The following is a 26,017-nucleotide window of genomic DNA, read 5'->3' as shown; positions in this document are numbered from 1 at the left end:
CCCGACACACACTCACATACAGTATTTTTAGAAAACCGAGGGAAACTCAAGAGGTAGATTCCTGCCCCACTCCTTCCCCCCTCCCCCCATAATTCAAGCTGTTTTATGGCAGAACTGACCATTTTTTTTAAAAAAGCATGCCCTAGTGTCACTGCAGGACTGTAGCACCGACTTGGAACACAAATAGGATAATTTGCATGTTTGAATATGTACCTGTATCCAAATCTGCCTGTGGAAAACTAGCTTTTAAAGGAGAAGAACATAGCAGATTGGGAAGTGGTGGGGGGGGGGAGGCTGCACCAAGCATAGCATTTGGTTCCATATAGAGCATATACATTAACGTGGCCTTGCATGCATGCAAGAACTCTCCCCCCCCCAATCCAGAGGGGTCTACGTATGCATTCCCTTTTTGAAAATGTGTTTCTCTAAAATAAAGTTCCATTAAGTTCCATGGCGACCCCTTCCACAGGACATTAGAGGCATGAGACGAGCAGAGGCAGCTTGTCATTGGCTTCCTCTACATAGCAACTCCCATTAAAGTAAGGATGCTGGCCAGCCCTGCTTAGCTCCCAAGCCAAACCGGGCTAATCAGGCTACCATGTGATTCTTTAGGGGCCACAATTTACACCACCAAAGGGAAACAAGATTCAAGTCCAGTAGCCCCTTGAAGACCAACTAAAATTTCCAGGTAGATCAAGATAGGTAGCCGTGTTTGTCTGTAGCAGTAGAGAAGAGCAAGAGCCCAGTAACACCTATAAGACTAACAACATTTGTGGTAGGGTATGAGCTTTCGTGAGATACCTGAAGAAGTGAGCTGTGACTCATGAAAGCTCATACCCTACCACAAATATTGTTAGTCTTTTAGGTGTTACTGGACTCTTGCTCTTTTCTAAAATTTCCAGAGTTCTCATCGGTCTTTAAGGTGTGACTGGTCTCCAGTCTTGCTTTTCTACTGCAGACCAACAGGGCTACCCACCTGCAAATAAAAACAGTTTTGCTTCCCCAAACTGTGTGACAAATACAGCGTGGTAAACCTTACTTAGTTCCAAGGACTCTCCTCTAGTTTCTGGCACCGAGATACCTCCTCCTCCTCCTGGGGTAGGCTGCACCCATCTGCTGTGCTAGAACCCCAGAGAGATTCTGACACCCCCTCTGGGGCTGGAATCTCACATCTACATTTGGTGGGGAGGTTGCAGGCTGGGGGTGTGTGGGTGGGAGCAATCTGGCCAGTACACCGGGAGGAAAACGGAAGGGGAGAGACAGAGGGCCACAAGATGGGTAGTTGTGTTAGTCTGTCTGTTGCAGCAGGAAAAAAACAAGAGTCCAGTAACGCCTATAAGACTAACAGGTATCTGAAGAAGTCAGCTGTGACTCATGAAAGCTCATACCCTACCACAAGTTTTGTTAGTCTTATAGGTGCTACTGGACTCTTGTTCCTTTCCAGAGGGCCACAAGGCTGAGGACACACTTACTTGGAAGCAAATCCTCGTGGACAAGCTTCTAGGCACACAGGCCTAGGATCAGGCTGTAACTCTATGCGCTTATTACTTGGGAGCCAGCCCCACAGAGAGCAGTATGGCTTACTTACTCGTAAGTAAAAAATTCCGTGGAGTGGACTATTGCCATTATCTCGTGCATGCTTAATTATTGGGAAGCAAGCCCCCTGGAGCTCAACATGACACCCTGGATCGCAACCCGCTTACCTAGCCAGAAGTTTTTCCACGGAGAGGAAAGAAGGGAGCGTTAACCTCTTTCCTTTTAAGGGGAGCCCTTTCCCCTCCAAAACCCAGAATGATTCACAATGCTTTCCAATTATTCTTTGCATCTCAGGATAGACGGGAAACTGTTTGGTTTGGGGGGGGGGGTCCTCAGCAACAACACATGCGACCCCCCCCCTTGCAAGTGAGGCTCCCTCCCGCCAGGAAAGGAGAGCACCGCCTCCGCCTCCTCCTCCTTCTCCAAACTCTCCCCCCCCCCGGGCCTTTTGCACAGAGAGACTCAGCCCACAGTCATCACTCCTGCTTCTCCGTTTGCACGGCTGCTTCCGATAGGGCCCCGGAGAGGGATGAATCCGGAGTAGCAGAGACAGTATACAAAAAAAGAGGAAGCGGAGCCAAGCAGGGTCGCGATCCACGCGCAGGCACCGCCGGAATGGCACCGCAATGCCGGAAAAGGCATTTTTAGGTGCACGCTGGAGATCTGTCCGCTGCTGCTGCCGCCTCCTCCTCCGTGCATGCAGAGAGAGCCCGAGCCCGCCCGGGTTTGGAGATCTCTCCCCTCCAAGCAAGGCGGGGGAAGATCTTGCTATATAGATACCGGCACTGGGCAAAAGGGACGCGCAGCCAGCAGCAGCAGCAGCTCCGGCGATGCCACGGCGCAGTAAGTAGCCCCACGCGCGGCAGAAAAGTTTGCAAGGGGGAAAGAGGGTGGGGGGAGTAGCAGATGCCAGAGGCCTGGCAGGGATCGGGGGGGGGGAGGCTTTGTGGCTCGGGAATGAATGGGGAGCAAGCCCTCACCCCCTTGTGATCAGCCTTGAACCCTTGGAGCTAGTTATGGTGCGGTGGGGCTAGAACAGGGGGCACCAATTGGGTGCCCCCAAAGGCCAGACCTGGCCCCCCACTCGCACAGATGGGGGGCATCCCAGAGGCAGCTGGATGGCCCCAGCAGGAAAGAGGATGTTGGCTGAAATAGACCCAGTGATCTGGTGCTGCTGCCACATTCTTCTCATGTTCGGTTTGATTTGTGTGGCGCATTTTTATCCCAGAGCATTTTATCCAAGGAGTCCGGGCAGTACACATGCTTCTCCATTTTATCCTCACAACAACAACCCTGGGAGGTAGGTTAACCATTCAAAGGTTACTCAATGAGCTTCATGGGCAAGTGGGGATCTGAACCCCAGTCCTCCTGGCTTCTCGTCAGGGTGCTGAACAGTCTTGTCAACTAAATTGAACCTCCATGTGTAAAGGCAGAGTATCAGCTTCTGCAGAGGTACAACAGGGGGATGGCTCATACTGTCAGGCTTCTTGGAGGATGCTGAACTAGACAGACCTCTTGTCAAATCTAGTAGCGCTCTGTTCAAAGTAATTACAGCAAAGAGAGCCTCCAAGTCGAAAGGCAATATACCGTCCAGTTCCAGACAGTGAGGACACACATCTGTCCTGGAGGCACCTGGACGTCCCTTGCTGGAAACAGAATGATGGACTTTTTGCCTAACTTAACCGAATTAGGCTTAACTTTCCTCAAAGGGTTGTTCTGAGACTTTAGAAAACTGCCTTGAGTTCCTTGGAAGAAGGATGAAATAAAAATGATTGGAGGCGGAGGCGTTACAATCCTGATAGGATTCTGGCTTGCTGGCTGCAAGGGAACCGTGCTCGTTTCGGAGGGTAAGCAGGGCTAGGCCCCCAGCTGCAACAGATCACACGGGGTTCACTTGAAGTGAATGGGTCGAGATACTTCCTTAATAACCTTTTATCCACCAGAGATAGGATGAGTTGGATAGGAGCCCCCATGGCAAGTCCCATCACCCATAGCTAGATTTTCTGCTTGCTGTCAATCAATCCTGCTTTAGACCAGTTGTGAACCACTGGAGTGGTGCTAGATTCCCTGCTCACGGTTAGTCCGTCGTCATCCTTAGGAGTTGAAGTTAAGCCTCAACTGGTTCTCGTGGAGCTAAGGAAACCAGAGCGTCGCTTACTGCGTAGTCCGTTGCTTGTTCTTTTGGCGGAGACGGGTTCTGATGTGCACTATCTATGGGTCAAAACTTGATCCACTAGAATCGGGCCAGACCACAACTTGGCATAAGTCCAGCCTGGAACCTCTAGAGATGATAACGCCTGACCTGTGCTTGCGGGAGACGGGTTTCAAGGCACAGGGCATCATGCTAGCCTTAATCTATCAGCATTCCTGGGTGCAGCTTTCCAACCCACTGTAGTTAAGATCACCAGGTCACCTCTTCCTGTAAATCAGCCTCTATCTCTACCCCTAACTTTGCATGGTCCGATCCTGATTTCCTCCAGTTAATGGAGCCAGAAACTCAGTTGGCATGCACCCCCCGGAGACTAATCCAATGGAATGACTTTATTTTACTGAATTTATACCTTGCCTTTCTCTCCAATGGGGATCATAGGCTACTTTGTTCTCCTCTTCTCCATTTTACCCTCACAACAACCCTGTGAGGCAGACTACACTGAGAGCATGTGACTGGCACCAGGTCACCCAGCAAGTTCCATGGTAGAGTGGTGATTCAAACCCGGATCTTCCAGATCCTAATCCAACATTCTAACCTCTACACCCCACTGGCTCACGGACCATCCTGTTAAATCAGCCTCGCTTCACCAAGTCGATCCCAAGTTGCTATGCCTGTGCCTCGATCTACTCTATTCTAGCAGGCCAGATTCCCAGCTGATGTGAATTAAGCGCAAAACCACGGTTGTTTTAAAACTGGAGCTGCATTAGATGTATAAGCAGCTGGCCTCTCTCCAGATATTTATACCAGATCTGGTCTTTTTTAAAAGAGAGAGAGAGAAAATGAGAAAGAGAGCTTTTGTAGAGTCAACAATCCGAGTTTACTTTTCCTTCTTCTGTTCCGCTAATATTCTTTGCCTTGAACGCAGCCAGCCTGATGGAAACTTTAAAGACGCAAGAGCCGATTTTAATGTTTAAACATGTGTTTCTTCAGGCAAGGAGAGGGGAGGAAAGAGGGTTTACGAACTCGGGGGCTGTGGACAGGGAATTAGCAGCGTTATGAATTATTAGGCAGATTAAAGACTCCAGAAGGAATTGGATTGTTTTCCTCTTTTTTTTAAATTTGGGGGGGTGTTAGGTAGTGAATGAAAGTTCAGCTGCTCAGAAGAACTGCTCAGTAGCAACGTGAGTAGCCCACCATCATCAATATGGAATAGGATATTTAGGCACCCAAAAGAGCAAAAGCTGTTTTGCTCTCGATTTGGGTGGGCCCATTATTCAAGTACTTAGTCCTGGTCTATATGCATCCATCTATCAATCACATTTTTATCCCAGTTTCCCACCAAGAAGTCCAGGGCAGCTAATATAGTTTTCCCCACCACTTCTTCCATGCTATCCTGACAACAACCCTGTGAGGTAAATTAGGCTGAGAAAAAGTGACCAGTGGGAATTTGAATCGGACGTCTCTCGGGACATTATGCCGCATGATCGCAACAGAATTGTGTGTGTGTGTGTGTGTGTGGCCTGCACCACTTCAGCCAGCTTTCCTACATCAAAAACTCCCTGCATCTAGAAAACTAGTATAGCTTGAAACCTTCTCCCTGACGTGCTTGTTTCCTATTTGCAGGGAGTTTTCCTTACCCCACCCCAAAAAGTGGCATCTCCCAACCGCAGTACAAAGTGGTACAGTGCATTTTATTCCCTTCTTATATGTATGCAGATTCAGCTGCAATCTCCGGTATTGCAAATATAGAAGAGGAGGGGAGGAGAGGAGAGAGGAGAGAGAAGATGCAGTTAGGGGATGATCTTCTCTCTCCTCTCTCCTCCCCTCCTCTTCTATATTTGACCAGTTTATGTACCATGCATCTGACGAAGAGAACTTGATTCTCGAAAGCTTATGCTACAATAAAATTGGTTAGTCTTAAAAGTGCTACTGGACTCTTTTTGATTTTGCTACTACAGACTAACACGGCTAACTCCTCTCGGTATTGCAAAGAAATTCATAAAAACCTAAGAAAAAAGCACTGCTGAGTCTGACCGAGGATCTAGAGAGCCCAGAATCATGTTTCCAACAGTGGCAATAAACATGATGGCAGACAGCCATTGTTGAGCCTGGTCTTCATTAATTCTGTGGACTTCCAGATCTTTTGGTTACCAGCAGGAATCAAATTAGCCAGAGTTTTGTCACATGCACTACATTTATTCTCAACCTTCCCATGTATATTATAAAAAAAACCCCGCTCTTTCAAAATCTTGATTCTGTTGTTGCCCCCTTTGGGGGTTTCTGTCCCACACCAACCAATTTGCCACATGCAACATGCTGCTCTCTGTCCCCAACATGTGGCTTTCAGAGGTAGACTGCAGAGGCCTTTACAGTGCAATCCTAAACAGAGTTACTCCCACCGATTTCAAGGATTTCAAAGATCCCTAGGATTGCGCTGTTAGGTATTTAAGTTGACACATCTCTACTTATCCCTCCAATTTCTAATCACTTCCCCCCCCCAAGCTGTCTAAGCAAATGGCAAACTCGCAGCAGCGAGTTCCGTAAGTTAATTATGCATTGTGTGAATAAGTACTTCCTTACTGTCCCTTCCTGAAGCTGCTGCCCGCTGTCAGCTTCATTGGCCAAACATATCCCCCACCCCCTTCTAGTATTCTGACAGAGGAAGAAGAATTTCACGGTCACAGCGGGGAGGTAGGCATCTTCTGAAAAATTAGGCAGCGTGGGTCAAACTGGGAATTAGTGCAGATGCCAAGTGTTAAAAATCTATCGACACACATGCACACACGCAAACAAACATACACCGGAAGCAGATGGGATACTGAATCCTTTTGGGGAAAATAACATTAGTATTTTACATCTGATCAAGCTCATCCGCAGTGACAACATCTGGGCATCTGAGCAGAACCATTTTCCTGTGCTGAAAAATTGCCGTCAGGTTGGAGAGGACTAAATTTCATCATTTTAATTTACCTTATGGGAAAAAGAAAGAGAGTGAGAGAGAGAGAGAGAGAGAGAGTGTGCGCGTGCACGCTCACGCACGGGGACGAACACACAGAAATCCGAAGAATTGGACTGTTGAATCTGGGATGGATCTGTCAAATCCTGGTTTACTCCTTTGTTCCCACCCAGTGCAAACAGTGCGGTTGTCTGTGTGGGTGGATCTCAGCTATTTAGCAGACTGATGTGTTCATAGCCTGCAGCCTTATGTGTGGGTCTGCCTGTCAGAGTGGCTGATCTGCTGGGCCGCCTTCCATTGGCTTAGTTGCTCTGATGTCACAAAAGGGTTCTGCCGCCTAAGGAACTTGCTAATGGAGGGACTAGGGAGATTTGAAATTCTAAGGCTGAGAAGCAGCTTTGGTCATAACATTTCTGGTATGGCCTACAAGCTCCTGGCTTTGAATGACGTCTTGCTGGCACAAGTCAAGCTGAACTGCTTTACAACCTGGTCACAAGCTGTCACTAGGTAGCACCTCCCATTTCTTATACAGGACTAGCAAAATGCTCATCATCGAGGCGGGTGCTGTGTGAGCAGAAGTGGCCTGAACACCATAAGTCGCAGGGGTGGGAAGGTGGCACTTGTACAGAAATGCTTTTTTAAATTTTAAAATATTTGCAACGGACAGCCCTTTAGGAATTTGCTGCACAAAAGGCCTGTGCAAAATGGAGACCTGAATGAATATCATTTGCCCCCCACCCTGAGTGCTATCCCCCTCCACCAGTGAGCAGCAAAGACATCCTAAAATAACATGCGTGCTAATGTCTGAAATTGTGAAGCGGTGTTAAAGCAGCTCATGGTCAAAGCCAAGAAAGGTGGGGGGGGGGGGTAGGTGCTTGTCTCTGTTTGCATCCAGTTTGTATGAAAAGAAAAAATGTTGGTTCAACTCCATCTTCATCCCCCTACTGAAACCCCCATCTTCATCCCCCTACTGAAATTCAACTAGGTGCATTTTCCCTCCCTGTTCATCCTCAACCTCTTATTCCTTCCCTCTCTCCCTTTCTCTCCCAGTGTCCAATTCATAAGTATAAACTCCTCAGGGCACGGGCCTATCTTACTGTTACTAGGCACAGCACCGTGCATATCACATGTATTGTTAGTCTTTGTGCAACAGCCCCAGCCTTCCTCCTTTAACCACATTCATTTTTGGCCACACCCTTTCATTAAAGAAACAGATGTTAAGCGAAATTATTATATAATAAGCAGATGTGCCTCTGAGCATATACAGGGTGCGTTTCCCTCAACACTGAGCAAATGCATCCATTCATGCACTGAAAAAGGTTTCCTTCCAGAGTACAGGGTTAGCATTTGTACCCGGTCAGAAGCCTTGGACACATCTGTCGTTAGAAACTGAGGCAGCCCCCTCCTTGCATTCCCCATGATGGCGTGCCTAGAACACACTCCAAAACCTTTTCTAAAACATTTAAAGGTTACAGCTTATAGCAATACTTGCATGCCGTCACTAAAGCTTATGGTTGTACTCCATACCCAAAAACGTGCCTACTAATTTTCCACCACTGGATAACAAGCAAAAGCATGGGTGCGTTTTGTACAGACATGTCTTCTGGCGGCGTAGTAGATCCAAGTCTTTATTTGTGCTCTTTTTTGTTTCTGGAGAGGGCGGTGGCTTCACGGCTGTCCTCTCAAGATCTTAGCACTGAGCTGTCTAGCAGCTCAACATCAGCAAACTTTATCTTAACAAGAAAACGTAAACAGCCCTGCTCGATTGCGCCTGGCATCCCTCTAGCCTTTGTGGCCTCTTTCCAATAACAGTCAGCTGGATGGAAAGGTGAGCAAGAATTGTGATTTTAATTCCAGAGGGGTAACCGTGTTTTGTTGCAGCAAAAAACAAATGGGAACCTCGTGGCACCAAGATTTTTTTAAAAAAACTTGTTTGTACAGTGCTACAAGTTTCTTGTCTATTATTATTGTGATAGGAAAAGCCGTTCCGGATCGAATCAAGGTCCCGCTCGTCCAGTATCTTATTTCTGACCAGCTGTGACCAGTTAGATACTTCTGGGCAGCCCACAAGCCGGGTGTGAGGGCAAGAGCCCTGGCAATCATAGATATCCTGCCTCTGACTTAGATCAAGATGGGGAGCCGTGTTAGTCAGTCCGTAGCAGTAGAAAAGAGCAAGAGTCCAGTAGCACCTTTAAGACTAACAAAATTCATGGTAGGGTATGAGCTTTCGTGAGTCACAGCCCACTTCTTCAGAAGTGGTATCTGAAGAAATGAGCTGTGACTGACGAAAGCTCATACCCCTTGCAACAAATCTTGTTAGTCTTATAGGTACCATTGGATTCTTGCTCTTTTCTGCCGCCTCTGACTTGTAAAATAGCCAGTTGTGAGTGCTTTCATCTAATGCAAGTTCAAAAAGGCTTATTTATTAAGGCTGTGGCTTGTTATATTTAAAGAAACATACTTTACAATGGGGGGGATTCTAGGAAAAACTAGTTGCAGGAAGCCGAGAAGTGAGAAAGACTGTTATTACAGGATTTTGACTAAGTATACAGTTACGCCATGCTATAGATTCTTAATGTGTGTGAAACCAGGGAACATGGGAAATATTTTGGGGGGAAAGCATCGGCTCCCCCTTTGGATTGCTCGGAGAAGTTGAAAGGGGTTGCAACTTGCAAAATGCAAGCTGTGCTTTCTGTTCCTAGTTTGTTGGCCCTCTGGGGCAATAGGTTGCCCATTACCAGTTTGGTGTAGTGGTTAAGAGCAGCAGGACTCTAATCTGGAGAACCAGGTTTGATTCCCCACTCCTCCACTTGAAGCCAGCTGGGTGACCTTGGGTCAGTCACAGCTCTCTCAGAGCTCTCTCAGCTCTCACCCACCTCACAGGGTGATGGTCGTGAGGATAATAATAACACACTTTATAAACTGCTCTGAGTGTGGCATTAAGTTGTTCTGAAGGGCACTATATAAACTGAATGTTGTTGTTGTTGTTGTGTGAAGATTAGATCGACCACTGATATGCTCCAGTAGAACTTTCCTTATACCCTTGAAGGAAGTTGCCTGTATCTTACAAAGGAAGTAAGCTAGGTTATACGTAACTGCTTTTTAAAAAAATTAGCAAATTTAGTTCTGGGATGGCTAAAATTGCTGGTCACTGTGTTAAGGAAACTTGATTAAAGAGAGGAGGAGGGCCAGAACAAAAGGAGAAGCTAAGCAATCCCATTTCAAAGAGGGCCAACCCACAAAAGAGAAGATGCTAGCTGTGTTTCTGATCCAAGAGTGCCAGAATGGCAAACCAGTGGCCAGATGACAACAGGACTTCGCAGAATGCAAAAATAGCTAGATGGCAGATAGAAGGGAATTCATGCCTATCAATTAGCACCCGAGGAGTTACTTGCCAGAAAAATCTGTGTGTGCGTTTAAAAAAACATTTCAAAATAGATTCCTCTGAAATAAATTCCTCGCCATCCCCTGAACTGCATACTGGGAAGCTTCTATCTATAGGCTAGTTCCCATGGTTCCATCACACCTCAAGCATCACACCAAAAACGTGGATCCAGGGTGGGGCTCAGTTCTCCCGCTGCGTTTGGTGGGACAAACCGAAGTGGCTGCATTTCAAGAGAAAAGCAGGGGAAGGAAGTCAGCATGGGTATAACAGACAGAGTGCTGGATTAAAGCTGGGGAGACAGAGACTCACAGCACCAACTCAACCCTGAGCCGGTCAAGCACTCAGCCGGACCTTCCTTACAGGGTTGTGGTGAGGACAAAGTAGGAAACAAAGTCCATGTACATCCTCTTAGCTCCTTGGTGGAAGGCCAGGACAAAAGTATATTCAATAGAAAGGAAAGCCTACCCTTCCTTTAGTTAGGGTTGCCAGCTCCAGCCTGGGAAACTGCTGGAGTGTCTGGGGAAGGGGGATTCTGGGAAGGGATTTCTCCTAGAATCTATGGTATACCATAGAGTCTGCTTGCTGAAACTGTCGTTTCTGCCAGGAAAACTGATCTCTGCAGTCTGGAGATCAGTTGGAATTCCAGGCCCCACCTTTATCCCTTGCCACAGTCATGTCTCTAAATTTAACTCTCGTCCACCTGCTATGCCTCAACTCTCCCGAGAGTATCGAAAGGACCTACTGCATCAGGTTTGAGATAACAAATATGAAGCGCTTTGCACGGACGTGCTATATACATGCAAAATTCTTATTAAGTAAAGGCTGCCATTCCCTCCGACAGGGAACAATGGAAACACTGCCCTTGGAGCACGCTACAGTGGGGACGACACACTGGTTCTCCTCGGCCCACACAGACAGGGACTCCGTTACCGGAGTGCAATGCTCAGAAGCACATTACAAACACATGGTGAGGCAGCTGCGATAGACAAGCCCTTCCTCTAGACACACACGCACATACACCCTTGCCAGTCTTAATGACACACATTTTGCTGGTATCTAATAAAGTCTAGAATTAACACTGCATAAACTGGCACCTGTGCACAGCTACTTAATACAGATGAGTTCCCACCATTGTGTTTGAACACATTGCTCTCTATGCACATCCGAAGCGCTCGATGAAAAAGGTGGATTTTTGGCCCCCTCTCGTTTTTGTCTATGCACGTCCAATATAGTGTTCATCACGTGCTCCTGTACGTCTGCTTTCCAGATTAACTAATCTGGGGCTTTCGCCATTGTCAGTTTGGATTAGAATCGCCTCTTGCTGTGCCTTAAAACGTTCTCCGAACTGCGAGGAAAGAGACTAATTGTGTAAAGCTCCTTAATAAGGTGGTAGTGTGACATTCAGGGAGTAGCTAATCCATTGGTGAGCCATGGTCTAAATGGAGCACAGCCATGTAAAACACTAGCCAGCTTGGCTCGAAATGTAGATCACAAAGTTATACTGACTTGCGGAATTTACTATGAGCAGGAATGCATCTGAGGCCGTAACTGCATTTCAGTCGCCGTGGATTAGTAGCAGGCAGAACAAATTTGAGAATGTTATCGTTGGATTTGTGAGGTAGGGGATGTGCAAGTAAGCTGGGCCAGCGTCATATGACTGATTCATTTCTGCAATGCTCTGCTGAGAGAGTGCTTTAAAACAGGAAACATGATGTGCAACTGCATGCTGTAATGCATACGCAATGCACAAGAGTGACTTCAGTGATTGCTAAGGGGGAGGGCTGTGCTTTTGAACGGGGCACATGATGCGCAATTAAGCCGTCTGCAGGCTGTAAGGTGCACCATGCATAAATATGATTTGATCTGCCCTGTGAAATTTGCATATCTGCTCATGCAAGTCAGCGTCCTGAATGTGAGATGCCGAAGTGTAAAAAGATGGAAATGTGTGAAAAAACAAGGGGGCCTGTTTTACAGATCCCTAACTTTTCAGAAAACTGGAGCTTTCTTGCATAAGGAACGTGAGTAGACGTACTGCAGATTTTTAAAAAAAAATCCTTTGAGTTTTGCTCAGAATGTGGACAGCCAGCAACGATTGCTCTTCAACTGATGGAAAGAAATGGAGGCTTGCTCAGAATCGCGTGCTGAGCCTGTAGCATGTGTCCAGATAGGATCCGAGGTCTTTTTACTACTTCCATAATCCACTTAATATTGCTTAAACAGCAACAATATGTTGGCTATGTCTTGGTACGCAGAAATGACGCTAGCTCCCAGCCAGAGGTCTTACAATACAATTGGATGGAGAAGACAAAGGAGAGTGGGGTGGAGTGGGGGAGACATGGCTTGGCAGAGGAATGGAGTCTGGAAAGATTCAGTGGTTAACAGTGCAGAAAGAATGAGCCTCCTGCCAAAGTCAAAGAGGCAAAAGGTTAGGCAAGGCAGGATCAAAATGAGAGACAGAAAGGACATAGGAAGCTGACTTATACCAGACCTTATTACCATCCATCTAGCCCGGTCTTGTTTATTCTAGCTAGCAGCAGGTCTCAGGCCAAGAAAGGTCTTTCCCAGCAGCTACCACCTGAGATCCTTTCATTGGAGATACTGAGGTATGAACCTGTGACCTTCTGCAGGCAAATCAGGTGCTCTCCCATTGCCCTCTTCTTAAGAAACATAAGTAGGAGAGGAATAGCAGAGCGCCTTAAGGTGCAATGCAGAAAGTGACAGGGTGGCAAAGCACAAGGGGGATCTCGGGCATTGGTGGCAATGTATCAGGACACCCACTACTGGAGTCAGATCACTGGGCCGTTTAGCTCAACAGTGGCTACTCTGACCGGCAGTGGCTCTCCATGGCATCAGGCAGAGTCTTTCCAAGATTCTTCAGCAGGAATTGAACACAGGACCTTCTGCAAAGCATACATTCAACCTGTGCTATGGCTCTTTGACCCCCAAGACCAGCATAAAGGGACCCCATAGCACCACTATTCCCCCTTGACACCACAAAATGGCAGGCACGCTCTTAAAATGACATTTGGTTTGTACATCCCACCTTTGGGGGGTTACAGAGGGTCTTTGGACTGCAACCTTACCGCAGTTTCCCTAAAATCTTGAACTCAGTATGGCATAACACATAATCACAGCACTGAGACACAGAGGAGTTAGCCGTGTTAGTCTGTAGTAGCAAAATAGAAAAGAGTCCAGTAACACCTTTAAGACTAACCAACTTTACTGTAGCAGAAGCTTTCGAGAAAGTTTATGCTACAGCACTGAGAGAGGATTTCAGCTGTAACCTCTCCACTGCTATAGCATAGTGGTTAAGTGGTCAGCTTGCAAATCAGCACTCTGCTGGTTCAAATCCCACTACTGCCATGAGCTCAGCTGGTGGCCTTGAGTCAGCCACTCCTGTCAACTCCAGCTCCCTAGCTATATTGTGGGGATAATAACAACGCTGACTTTGTTTGCCACTCTGAGTGGGGCACTAAATCGGTCTAGAAGAGCAGTATATAAGCACAGTTGTTGTTGTTGTTGTTGTTGTTGTTAGTCCACACTGACAGCTAGTGCTGGCCGTCAGCTTTCCCAATAATCCCCTCTTAATGCAGCGAATGATTGCATTAGTTCTCTTAGCAGCAGCCTCATGCTGTGGGGCTCACAGCTGCTCTAGGAGGGTTAAAAATACTGTCTAAAGCAATTTACGAAGTTTGGAAGAGGAGGGGAGGAATCCCACAGCAGGTTGTTTTAGCGGAATGATCGTTGCAAAGAGGCTGGAAACCGTGTCCGGTTGGGCCCTCTTATTTGACACCGTGAAATATTGAGCTATAAAGGATTTTATGTCCCATAATGGAGAATATGGCCAAAGTAAGAGTAAGCCAGAGGGAGATAGGAAAAGGGGGAGAGAGAAAAGATAGGCGGTGGTGAGAGAAAGAAAAAGGAAATGTAAAATTTATAGAGGAATTGAATGCATAATGAAGTCGAGCCAAGTGAGTGGTTTCTAGTGATTTAACGGGCACTGGCCCAGCAAGACACCTTGCCGACTCAAATCTTCCATGAAAAGGGCCTTGTAAAAAATAACATTGGAAGAAGTTTAACTCAGCCGAGGTTAAAAGGGATGCGCGGGAGCCCTGTAAAAGGTAGCCTTCTGTAGCAGAAGCCGCCAGCGTCCCGCATGAGTGAGTGCCCAGCTCTGCTAAGCAGGGATGAAAAGTCAAATCTGGAAGGACGGACGGAGGAAGCATTCAGGGCTGGGTAGGGGACAGACAGAGCAGGGACAATAGATGAGAGAGCAGGGGAAGGGAATGAATTCACAGAACATCTAGGCAGCGGACATACACAGTGCTTCTAGACACAGAGATTTTTTTGAGTCTTGGATATGCTCAGTCGCTGCAAGGAACTTCCATATCCTGTGTTATGTATGCATTATGTGCCATCATTTCGTCTCCGACCTATGGCGACCCTATGAATGAAAGGCCTCCAAAACATCCTATCATTAACAGACCTGCTCAGATCCTGCAAACTGCAGGGCGTGGCTTCTTTGATTGAGTCAAGCCATCTCATTTCAGGTCTTCCTCTTTTCCTACGGCCTTCCACTTTTCCTAGCATTATTGACTTTTCCAGAGAATCTTGTCTTCTCACAATGTGACCAAAGTACGATAGCCTCAGTTTTGTCATTTTAGCTTCTAGAGAGAATTCGTATCCTGTAGAATAAGTCAATCTGGACTGGAAGAATGTTTTACCTTCCCCAGCAGCCAAACTGAATATTTTGTCATTTTTAAAAAGCCAGATGTATTAAAAAGTATTACAGAGTCACAAGCGTTAGTCACCTGGCGCTACGGTCATCAGAAAAGCCTTGCTGGACCAGCTAGCCCCACATCTTGTTTCACACTGTGGTTTGCTGGAGGTCCAATGAACAGGCCGAGGCTGCTTCTTGATGCTGCCTCCAAGCACCGTTATTCAAAGGCTGACTGCCTCTGAATACGGACAGTGCCCTTTGGTCACCAGTAGCCACTGACAGACTTATCCTCTTTGAATATGTCTAAACTCCCCAGCCAAAGCAGATTATGTTATAGAAATAAGCTAGGTATGCAAAATGTACTTACACAAACTTAACAGAAAGTTCGAAATTCGCTTCTCATTGGTACAGAATTTCAGGGACAGAGATTGGATGAGTGGTGTGGTTAAGCATAGAGAGGTCACATTACAACAGCCGAGCATATGGTTTGCACACACAAAGGTCCCAAAAGCGAAAGTCCCTGTAACACCTTTTAATGACACAAATCAGCATGCAAGCTTTGGGGTTCTCCAGAACTCTTCATCAGCTTGGATGATTAAAAACAGTAAGGGGGGGAGAGATAAAAATTGGCTCGAGCCATGATCGTAAGAGCTTGCCTTGCAGACATCTGGTGTGTGACACTGAAGTTCAATCCAGGGCCCAATCTCGAGTTACACGCTCACCTGAGACCTCTGCAGAACTGCTTCCCATCAGAACAGACAAGATTGGCTAGACCAATCTAGATCCAAACAATGCAGAGATGGGCCGTTTCCACTCTACTCACCTTCATCCGGAACACTGCGGAACGTCACGGAAGATAGTGTCTTCTCGCGTGAGTTTTTTGCAGCGTTCCAGATGAAGGTGAGTAGTGTGGAAACAGCCAGAGACGGGTGTAATTCTGCAGGGGCTACCAGTGCGTCATCTCACAGACGATAGCAGGATACAATTAAAGCCACTCTAAGACAGCACTTGGATAATTTTCACCATCCCGCTGGCCCTGGCTGCTTGGCAGAGAGGGTGCAACTTCTTGCGTTTCTACAGTACTCAGGGCTGGCTCAACAAATGTTGGCGCCCTGTGCCACCCCTGCCCGTTCCAAGGAGGACTGCAGCCCCCTTGGACCTGGGCAAGCTGTATACAAGGGGGAAGGAGAAGCACATCCTTCTGTACAGGCTCTGCCAGCTCTAAGGCAGACTGCAGACCCTGGACCCAACCGCAGCAAGGTCTAGGAGGCGACAGCTGGTGTAAGCCACATTGGTCGTCTCCTGTGCTGCCCCTCCCAGTGATTGCTTGGAGAGCGAACCAGCCCTGTTAATTAATTTTATTTATTAACATTATTTATAGTCCACCTTTCTCACTGACAATACGATCGATAGCTGGGTCATCCAATAAACAATGCAATAGGGTTTGGATTGCAGAAATCTGAAAACAAACAGAACTCAGAGAAAGGTCTTATAGACTGGCATGTGGTTGAAGATACATTGACTTCATTGGGACTGGGGTCAGGTCTCTCCCAATCCTTCCTCTGAGCAGTTTTTTTTTTAATCTGCTGCAACTAAAAATAGGATGTTGATTGATTGATTGGTTGGTTGGTTGGTTGGTTGGTTGGTTGGTTGGTTGGTTGGTTGGTTGGTTGGTTGGTTGGTTGGTTGGTTGGTTGGTGGTTCCGCAACTCCAGTCGCACTTCTTTTGGGGAAACCAGATTAGTTTCATTTTCAAGCTGGGTTGGGTGAAGAATGTTGAGGCTGGAAAGAATCCCCTCCTTTGACTCAGTGCACGAGTATGGTCTACTGTGCACTCTGGCGTAGCATGGCTCACTTGCTTGAGCAGCCTGAACTTACCCGCTTTTGTTCAGTGAGCTGCATGTGTTCCCTTTGCCTATAGATAAATGAGGTGCCCAAGGGCTGAAGCTTTAGAATGGACAACCATTTCAGAGTGCAGGTTGTAGAAACTAGTTCTGAGTATTTAAAAAAAAAAATTTAAGCCCGCCCCAGCAGAGAAAAAGATTATTTACCAGTTCTTTGCCTACTTTACTGACTTTCTATTTAAAAGAGTTTTTTTAAAAAAAACATAGGAGACCATTTAAAAATCCTCCACCTAAACTCTAGAGTAATGCAGTCCATTCTGCCACCCAGGGCTTTTTTTCTGAGAAAAGAGGTGGTAGAACTCAGTGGGTTGCCCTTGGAGAAAGTGGTCACATGGCTGGTGGCCCCGCCTCCTGATCTCCGGACAGAGGGGAGTTTAGATTGCCCTCCATGCCGCGCTCGGCACAGAGGGCAATCTAAACTCCCCTCTGTCTGGAGATCAGGGGGTGGGGCCACCAGCCATGTGACCATTTTCAAGAGGTTCCGGAAATCCGTTCCACCGCGTTCCAGCTGAAAAAAAGCCCTGCTGCCACCCCAACAATCTCCCCCCACCTTCTTCAAAACAGAGGAAGGAGCCATTTCAGGAAAGGGATTGTGGCCGCCATTAAAGGCAGCAGAATGAGAGAGACACAAGACGCAGCTCCAAAGCCTTTGTGGCACAATCAGCTAGGAAGTTCTTCAGTGAATGCCCCCACTGAATAAGGAAGCAGGCTGTTGTGTCTCTCCCATTCATTGCAATGAGGCTCAAGAAGAGAATTTATGGGTGGATTGTGCATTGTGTTGATTAGCAGTAGTGGGGGGGGGTATTAGATTTTCCATTTAGGACCCCGAAAATGTTGAGCTGGTGCTGAGGTGAGAGGCACCATGCAATCCTAAACAGAGAAGCAAATCCCACTGAGTTCAATGGGACTTACTCCCGAGTTAATGTCCTTAGTGTTGCAACCACAGGGAGCCTGAAGGCTGGAAACAGCTACATCGAAAGTGGGGAAGAAAGAGGGGGCTGGAAAACAGTGCTTCTGAAACCTGCAATTTGGGTTCTTCGCTGGCAAACAAAAAAGACCAAGACACTTTTGCCCCTGCCAGCTTCCAGGTGTGCTCTCTCATACACACAACGCACATCCTGCCACTTGCCCAGCCTCTGCTGTACTCCTCTCTCTTTAGGTTCTCGTCTCGTCCTTTCTCAGCGAAATCCAAGAGAATAGAAACAGACTATAAAGCAAAGCCGATTTACTGGCCTTAATTTGATAGGCTGCATAAAGTGTGTAATATAAACAACAGGGGCTTAAAGGAGCAGCCAAAAGCAAACGGCTCCCTTTTATTCTCCCCCCCCCCTCAAAAGCCAGGCTCTTTCTTCCTCCTTTCTCCAAACGTCTTTGGAAGCTGAGGCTGGTTGTAAACAGCCACCAGGAAATGGCAAGGACAGGTAGACAAGAACTGAGAACAGAGGCTCCCACCTGCCTGCCCTCCCTCCCAGACTTCATCAGTGCTGCTCCTCTGTTTTCCAACTAGCTACTTTTCTAAAAAGGTACCTGCTTAAGCAAGCTGAGAACAACAATAACATCAACAATTTAGGGTTTTGTTATATCCTGCAAATATAAAAGCAAAAAATCCTTGCTTCTGGAAGCAAAAAATCCTTAAAGAATCTTGCATTTTGCACGTTTGCCAAAAAAAACACCCCACCCACTTGTGAGAGTAGGAGCACATTAAAGATGAGGCTGAATTGTTGCACGCTGAAGAAAGATTGGTGGGGGAAACAGAGAAGCCAGCAAACAAATGGTTTGGCACTACGGGCCTTTGCTGGGAAATGTGCTGGAACACCAATGCAAGAGAGGTGAAGGAAGCCCCACAAGAGGCTGCCAATAACCCTTCCTTGCCCTTCCTCACATCTTTAATGTATGCAAGATTGTGGCTGCGGCTCCCAGTTGGTGGCCATGGGAGGGTCATTGCACATCAGCCTTGCCACACTTCAAATTCTTATTAACTGGGATTTATAATTTTGTCTGCCACCCTTTCTGTGGTTTGATAGAAGCTGCCTGAAAGCTTAAGCATAGGTGGGAACAACTTTGGAGGTGACGGAGTTGGTTGCAGGCTGCAGGCTAGTTTGGGGTTTGATAGGTGCCTTCTCGGAGAGATTGCTTTTCACCTTGTGGTAGACATTTCAAGACCTTGCCCACACATGCCAGGGAACTCTGGCAAGACCTGTTCTGCCCATAAATACAAGGTTGATAAAGTTGCTTTGGATTGCTGGGGGGTGGGCGGGGCAGGATGACTATAAGATTTTGTAAATTCTTAAATCTCCTTGTTTCACTGCCCTTCTTTGAGATACTTGTTTGGAACATCCGAAGCAGTTCCAGTACCTTGAAACTGGAGCAAGGCTGGCTTCCACTTTTTTTTTTTTTGCAAAGAGTAGCAATGCAATCTTGTTTAGACAGGCCCCTGACGGAACTTATGCTGGACTACGCCGGAGGAGGGAAATGTCGGCTGTTGTGTGAAGTTGATGCTTCGTTTTTTCAAAATGTTTTGTCTGCCACTTTTGGTAAAGTAAGGTCGCCTTCTGAACCACCACATATAGCAAGAAAAATAGGATTTTTAAAAAGTTTTAATAAATAAATAGCTCCCCTCTTGTATCGGTCCACTCGGAGAGTGCTCATATTTTTTAAGTGTTGGAAAAAACCTTCCCCTTGCAGCATTTTGTCAGATTCTGAAGGGAAGAGATGGGAAGCAGCAGCGGGGCAGACAGTTCCTTGCCCCAGTCTTGTTTTTGAAAAAGGCATACTCTGCAGCAGCCGGGTATGGTTGTGCTTTTGGCGTACTTGAACAGGAAAGCGTTGTGGGAAAGCCCTGGAGGCCTGTATGAACGACATTAGATCCCTTCCCCTTTTTGCGACTTTCAGACAGACACACTAGTTGCTTGCAACACAAGCCACGGGCACCACATTCCTTTCAGGGTGGGGTGAGGGGAGCGGGAAGGCAAAACATCTCTGATTTAGATCCAATTAAAAATCCGATCGATGCTTTCACACTAATTAAAGCTGTTGTTTTAAAAGGCCTTGAAGCCTCTCAGGCATTTCGTTATCAAGTTTGGTGCTTCCTAATGAGATGAAACAAGAGGCCAAGATGGCTGACATGCGCCACCCCCACCACCCCGCACTGTATCTGTCGTCTCATCATGTATGCCAGTCGTTAGCATAGACCAAACCTGTAGATTTGCTGTCCTCCAAGGTAGGGCCTGAAGGTCTCCTGGAATTACAGTTGATCTTCAGACTACAGAGTTCAGTTCCGTTGGAGAAAATGTCTCTTTTAGAGGGTGGACTTTATGATATTAACCTCCCTCCCCAAATCTGTGGCACAATGGTTAAGTGGTTCGGCTGCGAATCAGCACTCTACTAGTTCAAACCCCACGACTGCCATGAGCTCAGTAGGTGGCCACTCCTCTCAGCCCCGGCTCCCCAGCTGTATTGTGGGGATAATAATAACACTAACTTGTTCGCTGCTCTGGGTGAGGCACTTATCTGTCGAGAAGAGCGGTATATAAGTGCAAATTGTTGTTGTTGTTAAATCTCTAGGAGCTTCCCAGCCTGGAGCTGGCAACCCTACAAGTATGTACACACCAGAGGAGCCTTTTCTCTAAGAGTATCTAGCTGGCTAGTGGAATATTAGAATCTGGATCTAATAATTCATCCAAGCATGTGTTAAATAACCTTTCCTTAACTGTACCATTTCAGATTGCTGGACCAGAGTAGGGGGTGGGAGGAGAGAGACAGTGTTTGAATGCTCCGCCAAGTAAGGAGAAAACCCATGAAAAGTGAGTACAATAAGGAGAAGGTTTTTAGCTTAGTTGTCTCCTGTGCTGTTGCTTTTTAAGTTTTTTTAAAAATGTGTGTTGGGGTGGGAGGAGATTCAAAGAAGCAGTCCTTCATCTGCAGCCCGAAACGGGAAAGCAATACCATGTTTGGATTCTGCACAGATAACATAAGTGGTGTTTGGCAGTCATACTATGCCTTGTGAAAAAAGGCATCCTGAATACGCTGAGAGGCAACATCACCACTGAGTTTGAAAAAGATTCTGGGATGAAGGCCTGGTTTGAATTAAATTCTGACTTGGGCGGTCTTAGAGATGTAACCATCTCTTGGATTAACCTATGTGGTGGAAATATAGGGGGGAGGGCAGAGATGAGCCTGCCATGCACATTACCATGAGCCTTGGAATAGGGCAGGAAATACCTAGATTTTTTTAAAAAATCTCTCTCTCTCTCTCTCTCTCTCTCTTTTGCAGGTTTCAAGGGCCAAATTCAGAATCAGCCTAGCAGCCGAAGAGCCATGGCGACCGCCTCCCCGACAGCTGCCGTGGTGACGGCTACTGTGGTGACCACAGCAGCGGCCATGGACTTGCGTGATTGGCTCTTCCTCTGCTATGGCCTGGTTGCCTTCCTGAGCGAGGTGATTGACAGTACCACCTGCCCATCAGTCTGCCGCTGTGACAACGGCTTCATCTACTGCAACGACCGGGGCTTGACTTCCATCCCAGTCGACATCCCGGACGACGCCACCACCCTGTACCTGCAGAACAATCAGATCAACAATGCCGGCATCCCCTCTAACTTGAAGAACAAACTCAATGTTCAGGTTGGAGAACCATGGGCTTGATTGAAAGAGGCTGTTTGGGTTTTTGTTAATTAGTTAATCCTGATTGTAGCCCAGCCCCTTTCTCCTCCCCTTCAAAATGTAATTGTTGCGTGGGATAAGTCTTTTCTCACTCTTCCAAAATCCATTTGGGGAGGAGCCCAAAATCCAAAACGTTTGGGGAGAGGCCATAGCTCAGTGGTAGAGCATCTGCTCTGAATGCAAAAGTTCCCAGGTACAAACTCTGGCATCTCCAGGTAAAAGGATCAGATAGAAGGTGATATGGAAGACCTTTACCAGAAACCCTGGAGAGCCGCTGGAGACAATACTGGCCTTGATAGACCTCTGGCCTGATTCAGTTCTTTGGTTTTGTTCTACTATGCGGTGCCCTTCTTTTGTGCTTATTCCTCTGATTCAGTATAAGGCAATGTCATGTGTTCATTTAAAAGTTGAACATATATTTATGGAAACTTGACAATCGACACTTTGTGAATACTCCCAAGTGCATTATTTCAAATACTTTAGTGAGAATTCAAGGCATGGATTTGACAACCCATTTTTTTTATTTTGAAGATTTTTCCAAATGTTAAGAGTCATTGAAAGGTTTGTGAGTCTAGTTTGATATGCCCAGACCTGCTGAGTCAACTTGTGTCAAGCTCAAAGTGTTTTTTTTTAAAAAAGGCCATAGGATGGTCGGGGAGGGACACAGCATATGCTTAAGGTCCCAGGTTCAATCCCTTACATTTCCCCTTGAAAGGATCTCAGAGACCAGGGCTTAGAAAGGCCTCCGACAGCTGGTGGCAGCCAAAATAGTCAATAGCTGGCTACACAAACTACCCAACGGTTTGAATTGTTAACAGAGCTTCACGCAATGCTTGGTTCATATATGCAATGTTTGGTTAGATGCTTGACTTAAGTATACCCATTTATTGAGTTCTAAAACGTATCCACTGCCCTTCTACTTAAAAAAAAAAGTACGTGGGACAACTTACAATAAGAATATGATAGCACATATATCAAAAATAATTAACAAAACTGATTCAACAGAGGGCAGCAACAACCTAAAGAAATGATGACACCGCTTAGATCTGTACCTCCATACCATCCCATTTTGGAAATCAAAATAGCATATTGAAGCTTTAGGGGCCCCATGACATTTCACTTTTGGAGTGGATTTCAGAGTATGCCTGTCATACTTGAACTTTTAGTAATGATCTGGTCTTTTAACAAAAAGTAGTTTTTGAAACTTGAATCTTGGTTCTTTAACATTAAGTTCTCAAAAGAACATGAAGGTAATAAATTAGGCCCCTTTTCCGGAGATAAGGTTTATGACTTCTGGTGCGATGAGCTGAGTAGTATTCTAGTATTAATAAACTAGAACTAAAAATGAACGTTTTGGAGATTTAACTTGATTTTGAATTATGTGTCATTCGCAGTCTCTCTCCACTTCTGTCTTGTTGAATCTCCTTTTAATTCCGTTCCTATCAGGTCATCTACCTCTACGAAAATGACCTAGACGAATTCCCCATCAACCTGCCTCGTTCCCTGAAGGAGCTTCACCTCCAGGACAACAACGTCCGCACCATTGCCCGTGACTCCCTGGCGCGCATCCCTCTCCTGGAGAAGCTGCACTTGGATGACAATTCTGTCTCGACCGTCAGCATCGAAGACGACGCCTTTGCCGACAGCACACGCCTCAAGCTGCTCTTCCTCTCCCGCAACCACCTTAGCAGTATCCCGTCCGGCCTGCCACGCACCCTGGAGGAATTGCGGCTAGACGACAACCGCATCTCCACCATCCCCCTCCATGCCTTCAAGGGACTGAACAGCCTGCGGCGCCTAGTGCTGGATGGCAACCTCTTGGCCAACCAACGCATCGCCGATGACACCTTCAGTCGCCTGCAGAACCTCAGCGAACTCTCATTGGTGCGTAACTCCCTGGCAGCCCCGCCTCTTAACCTGCCCAGCACCCATTTGCAGAAGCTGTACCTGCAAGATAACGCCATCAGCCACATCCCGTACAACACCCTTTCCAAGATGAGGGAGTTGGAGAGGCTGGACCTGTCCAACAACAATCTTACCACGCTGCCCAAAGGTCTCTTTGACGACCTCGACAGCCTCTCCCAGCTCCTGCTGAGGAACAACCCCTGGTACTGTGGCTGCAACCTCATGTGGTTGCGGGACTGGGTTAAAGCCCGAGCCGCAGTGGTGAATGTGAGAGGACTGATGTGCCAAGGCCCCGATAAGGTCAGAGGCATGGCTATCAAGGACATTACTAATGAAATGGACGAGTGCTTTGAGTTGGGCCCGCAAAGCAATTCAGGGCCGGCGGCGGCCAAGACCACCGCAAGCAATGCTGCCGTCACAACCCCACAGGGCTCCCTTTTCACCCTCAAGGCCAGGAGGCCAGGCATCCAGTTGCCGGACTCCAACATAGACTACCCAATGGCCACGGGAGCTGGGGCCAAAGCACTGGTTCTGAACGTCAAGCCGTTGACGGCCGACAGCATCCGCATCAGCTGGAAGGCAATGTTCCCAGCGGCCTCTTTCCGCCTCAGCTGGTTGCGCCTAGGACACAGCCCAGCTGTGGGCTCCATCACAGAAACTCTGGTGCAAGGTGACAAGACAGAGTATTTGCTGACAGCTTTGGAGCCCAAGTCCACCTACATCATCTGCATGGTCACGATGGAGACAGGCAGCACCTATGTGCCTGACGAGACTCCAGTGTGCGCCAAAGCTGAGACAGCGGACATATATAGCCCTACCACCACCCTCAATCATGAGCAAAATGTGGACCCGATGGCTGGGCTGCCACTGGCAGGGATCATCGGAGGGGCTGTGGCCTTGGTCTTCCTCTTTCTGGTCTTGGCTGCCATTTGCTGGTACGTCCACCGGACAGGAGAGCTGCTGACGCGAGAACGGGCCTGTAGCAGAGGCAGTCGGAAGAAAGATGACTACATGGAGTCAGGCACCAAGAAGGATAACTCCATCCTGGAGATCAGAGGTCCTGGGTTGCAGATGTTACCGATAAATCCTCACCGGGCAAAGGAGGAATATGTCATCCATACCATATTCCCTTCCAATGGAACCAGCCTTTACAAAAGTACCCACACCATCGGCTACGGCACAACTCGTGGGTATAGAGACGGGGGAATTCCAGACATAGACTACTCATATACATGATGCAAAATTCCCTCCCTCCCACAAACATCCCCCACCCAAACTCTTCCTTGTTTTTGCCCCCTCCTCATCATGCACCCCAGGTTTTTTGCCAAGATGGAAAATTGCAAAGCAAAAACAAACACAAACTATTTTTCCAAGCAGAACCAGGTGGAACAAAAGGGAGGGGAGGGGAAGGAAAATTTTACAAAACAAAAAAATTGCCTATTTTGTAGGGGGGAAAATACAAAAGTTTTAAAAAAGTAGACATGGAGGAGAAAGAGACATAATTTATATTTAATATACCAGATTTAAGGGAGAGAAAACAAACTCAGACCATCGAAGAACATTGGGTTTGTTTTATCCTAAGGGTGGAGGGGGGTAGAGGGAAAACCTGGAAAAGAAAAGAAAAAGCTAAGCAGAAAAAAAACAAAACAAAAATGCTACCTGTTTTATCTTTCTTCCTGTATAAATCTTCTATTTTGTTCAGGGGTTAGATTATAAAAAAAAAAACCATCAAAAAGTCTTTCCTACTGGCTAAACTGTTGACTGTACAGGGGGAGAAGATAAGTGGGAATCTTTGGAGAAGGGCAGCCATGGCTCCGAGGCCTTCTTTTGGTTCCTATAACTTTGCTTTCTTTACAGGTTCCAATTTTATCATGAAAGTTGCCATGATAAGGGGAGGAAGTCTACCTTTGAGGTTTTTTTCCAGAGTTAACAGAAACAAACTCCTTCCTCCCCTAACTTTGCCCTCTTTTGCTCTGTTGCAACAGAAGAACTTAGCTATTCTGCTCCACACAGACTGATTGTAAGAGTATCTGTTTCGTTACCTCCGCCTCACACATCTATCCCTTGGGACAATCATTCAAAATTATTCTCTTCGTAGGAATAATTCAACGTGTAGCTCTTTGTCTTTTTAGCAAAAAAACAAAAACTGAAGCGGAAGGTGGATCTCGTGGTGTCTTCCAACCAGCAAGAGGTTCCTTCCAAGGTGGGAGTCATGGAGTCCGAAACAAATCTCAGGTTCACACAGAACGTGAATTATTGTGAGATGTTAGGGAAGGAGAGAGAAGCAAATTTTGGCTCAAGTTGGTTCAAAGAGGGCAGGCTAGGCCATCAACCAAGACAGTCAAGCGTTTTTATGTCTACTGCTGACACCTTTATATACACTGTTTGCCCCTTCTCCCCATGGGATAAGTTTGCGTGTCCAAAGGTACATCAATGAAATTGTCACAAGTGCTGGACTTGTGAGCACACTTCTAGAGCTACAGTCCTTTGATATGCTAGTTTGAGATGTTCTGAGTGTTTCTTCCCGGGCTAGTCTTCGCAGCTTGTGAACCCCCAATCCAAACACACCATATATGGCATGTGACTTGCCAGGTGGTTGACAACCCTCTTGTATTTTGGTGTCCCAAAGACACATTATAATTTGAGCCCTATTTGAGCAGCTGTATGTGGCTGGTACACTCATTGTCACCTTGGCAGGCTGTGCAGGCAAGCCCTGGTTCTTGAATGACTTTCCACGTGAGTTAGGTTCCTTGTAAAGTGATCTGAAGGGTTCAAGGCTGAGGAGAACACCAAAAAA

At 46.8% G+C, this 26,017-nt stretch overlaps 2 protein-coding genes across 4 annotated transcripts in view; one reads left to right on the top strand and one right to left on the bottom strand.

Moving 5' to 3' along the window:
• MACROD1 (mono-ADP ribosylhydrolase 1) overlaps nt 1–26,017 on the bottom strand; it is a 384,893-nt gene that overhangs the window by 307,559 nt on the left and 51,317 nt on the right. The gene's annotated exons all lie outside the window — the stretch shown is intronic.
• On the top strand, nt 2,350–25,126 carry FLRT1 (fibronectin leucine rich transmembrane protein 1). Its single transcript, XM_054993289.1, has 4 exons — nt 2,350–2,379; nt 20,377–20,456; nt 20,927–21,276; nt 22,762–25,126. The coding sequence occupies exons 2-4, from the start codon at nt 20,423–20,425 to the stop codon at nt 24,454–24,456; spliced, it is 2,079 nt and encodes a 692-aa protein (XP_054849264.1). The 5' UTR covers nt 2,350–2,379; nt 20,377–20,422; the 3' UTR covers nt 24,457–25,126.

The sequence above is a fragment of the Eublepharis macularius genome, chromosome 1 (genome assembly GCF_028583425.1).
Source record: "Eublepharis macularius isolate TG4126 chromosome 1, MPM_Emac_v1.0, whole genome shotgun sequence".
NCBI lineage: Eukaryota > Metazoa > Chordata > Lepidosauria > Squamata > Eublepharidae > Eublepharis > Eublepharis macularius.
The sequence above is the reverse complement of the archived record's forward strand: the minus strand, read 5'-3'. Positions and strand labels throughout refer to the sequence as shown.

Bases quoted from the DNA above. Each gene is read 5' to 3' on its own strand.
- FLRT1 (XM_054993289.1), top strand. From the start codon at position 20,423: ATGCTCCGCCAAGTAAGGAGAAAACCCATGAAAA. The intron at 20,457-20,926 runs GTGAGTACAATA...TCTCTTTTGCAG, and splicing joins AAGGAGAAAACCCATGAAAA to GTTTCAAGGGCCAAATTCAG. The intron at 21,277-22,761 runs GTTGGAGAACCA...CGTTCCTATCAG, and splicing joins AGAACAAACTCAATGTTCAG to GTCATCTACCTCTACGAAAA.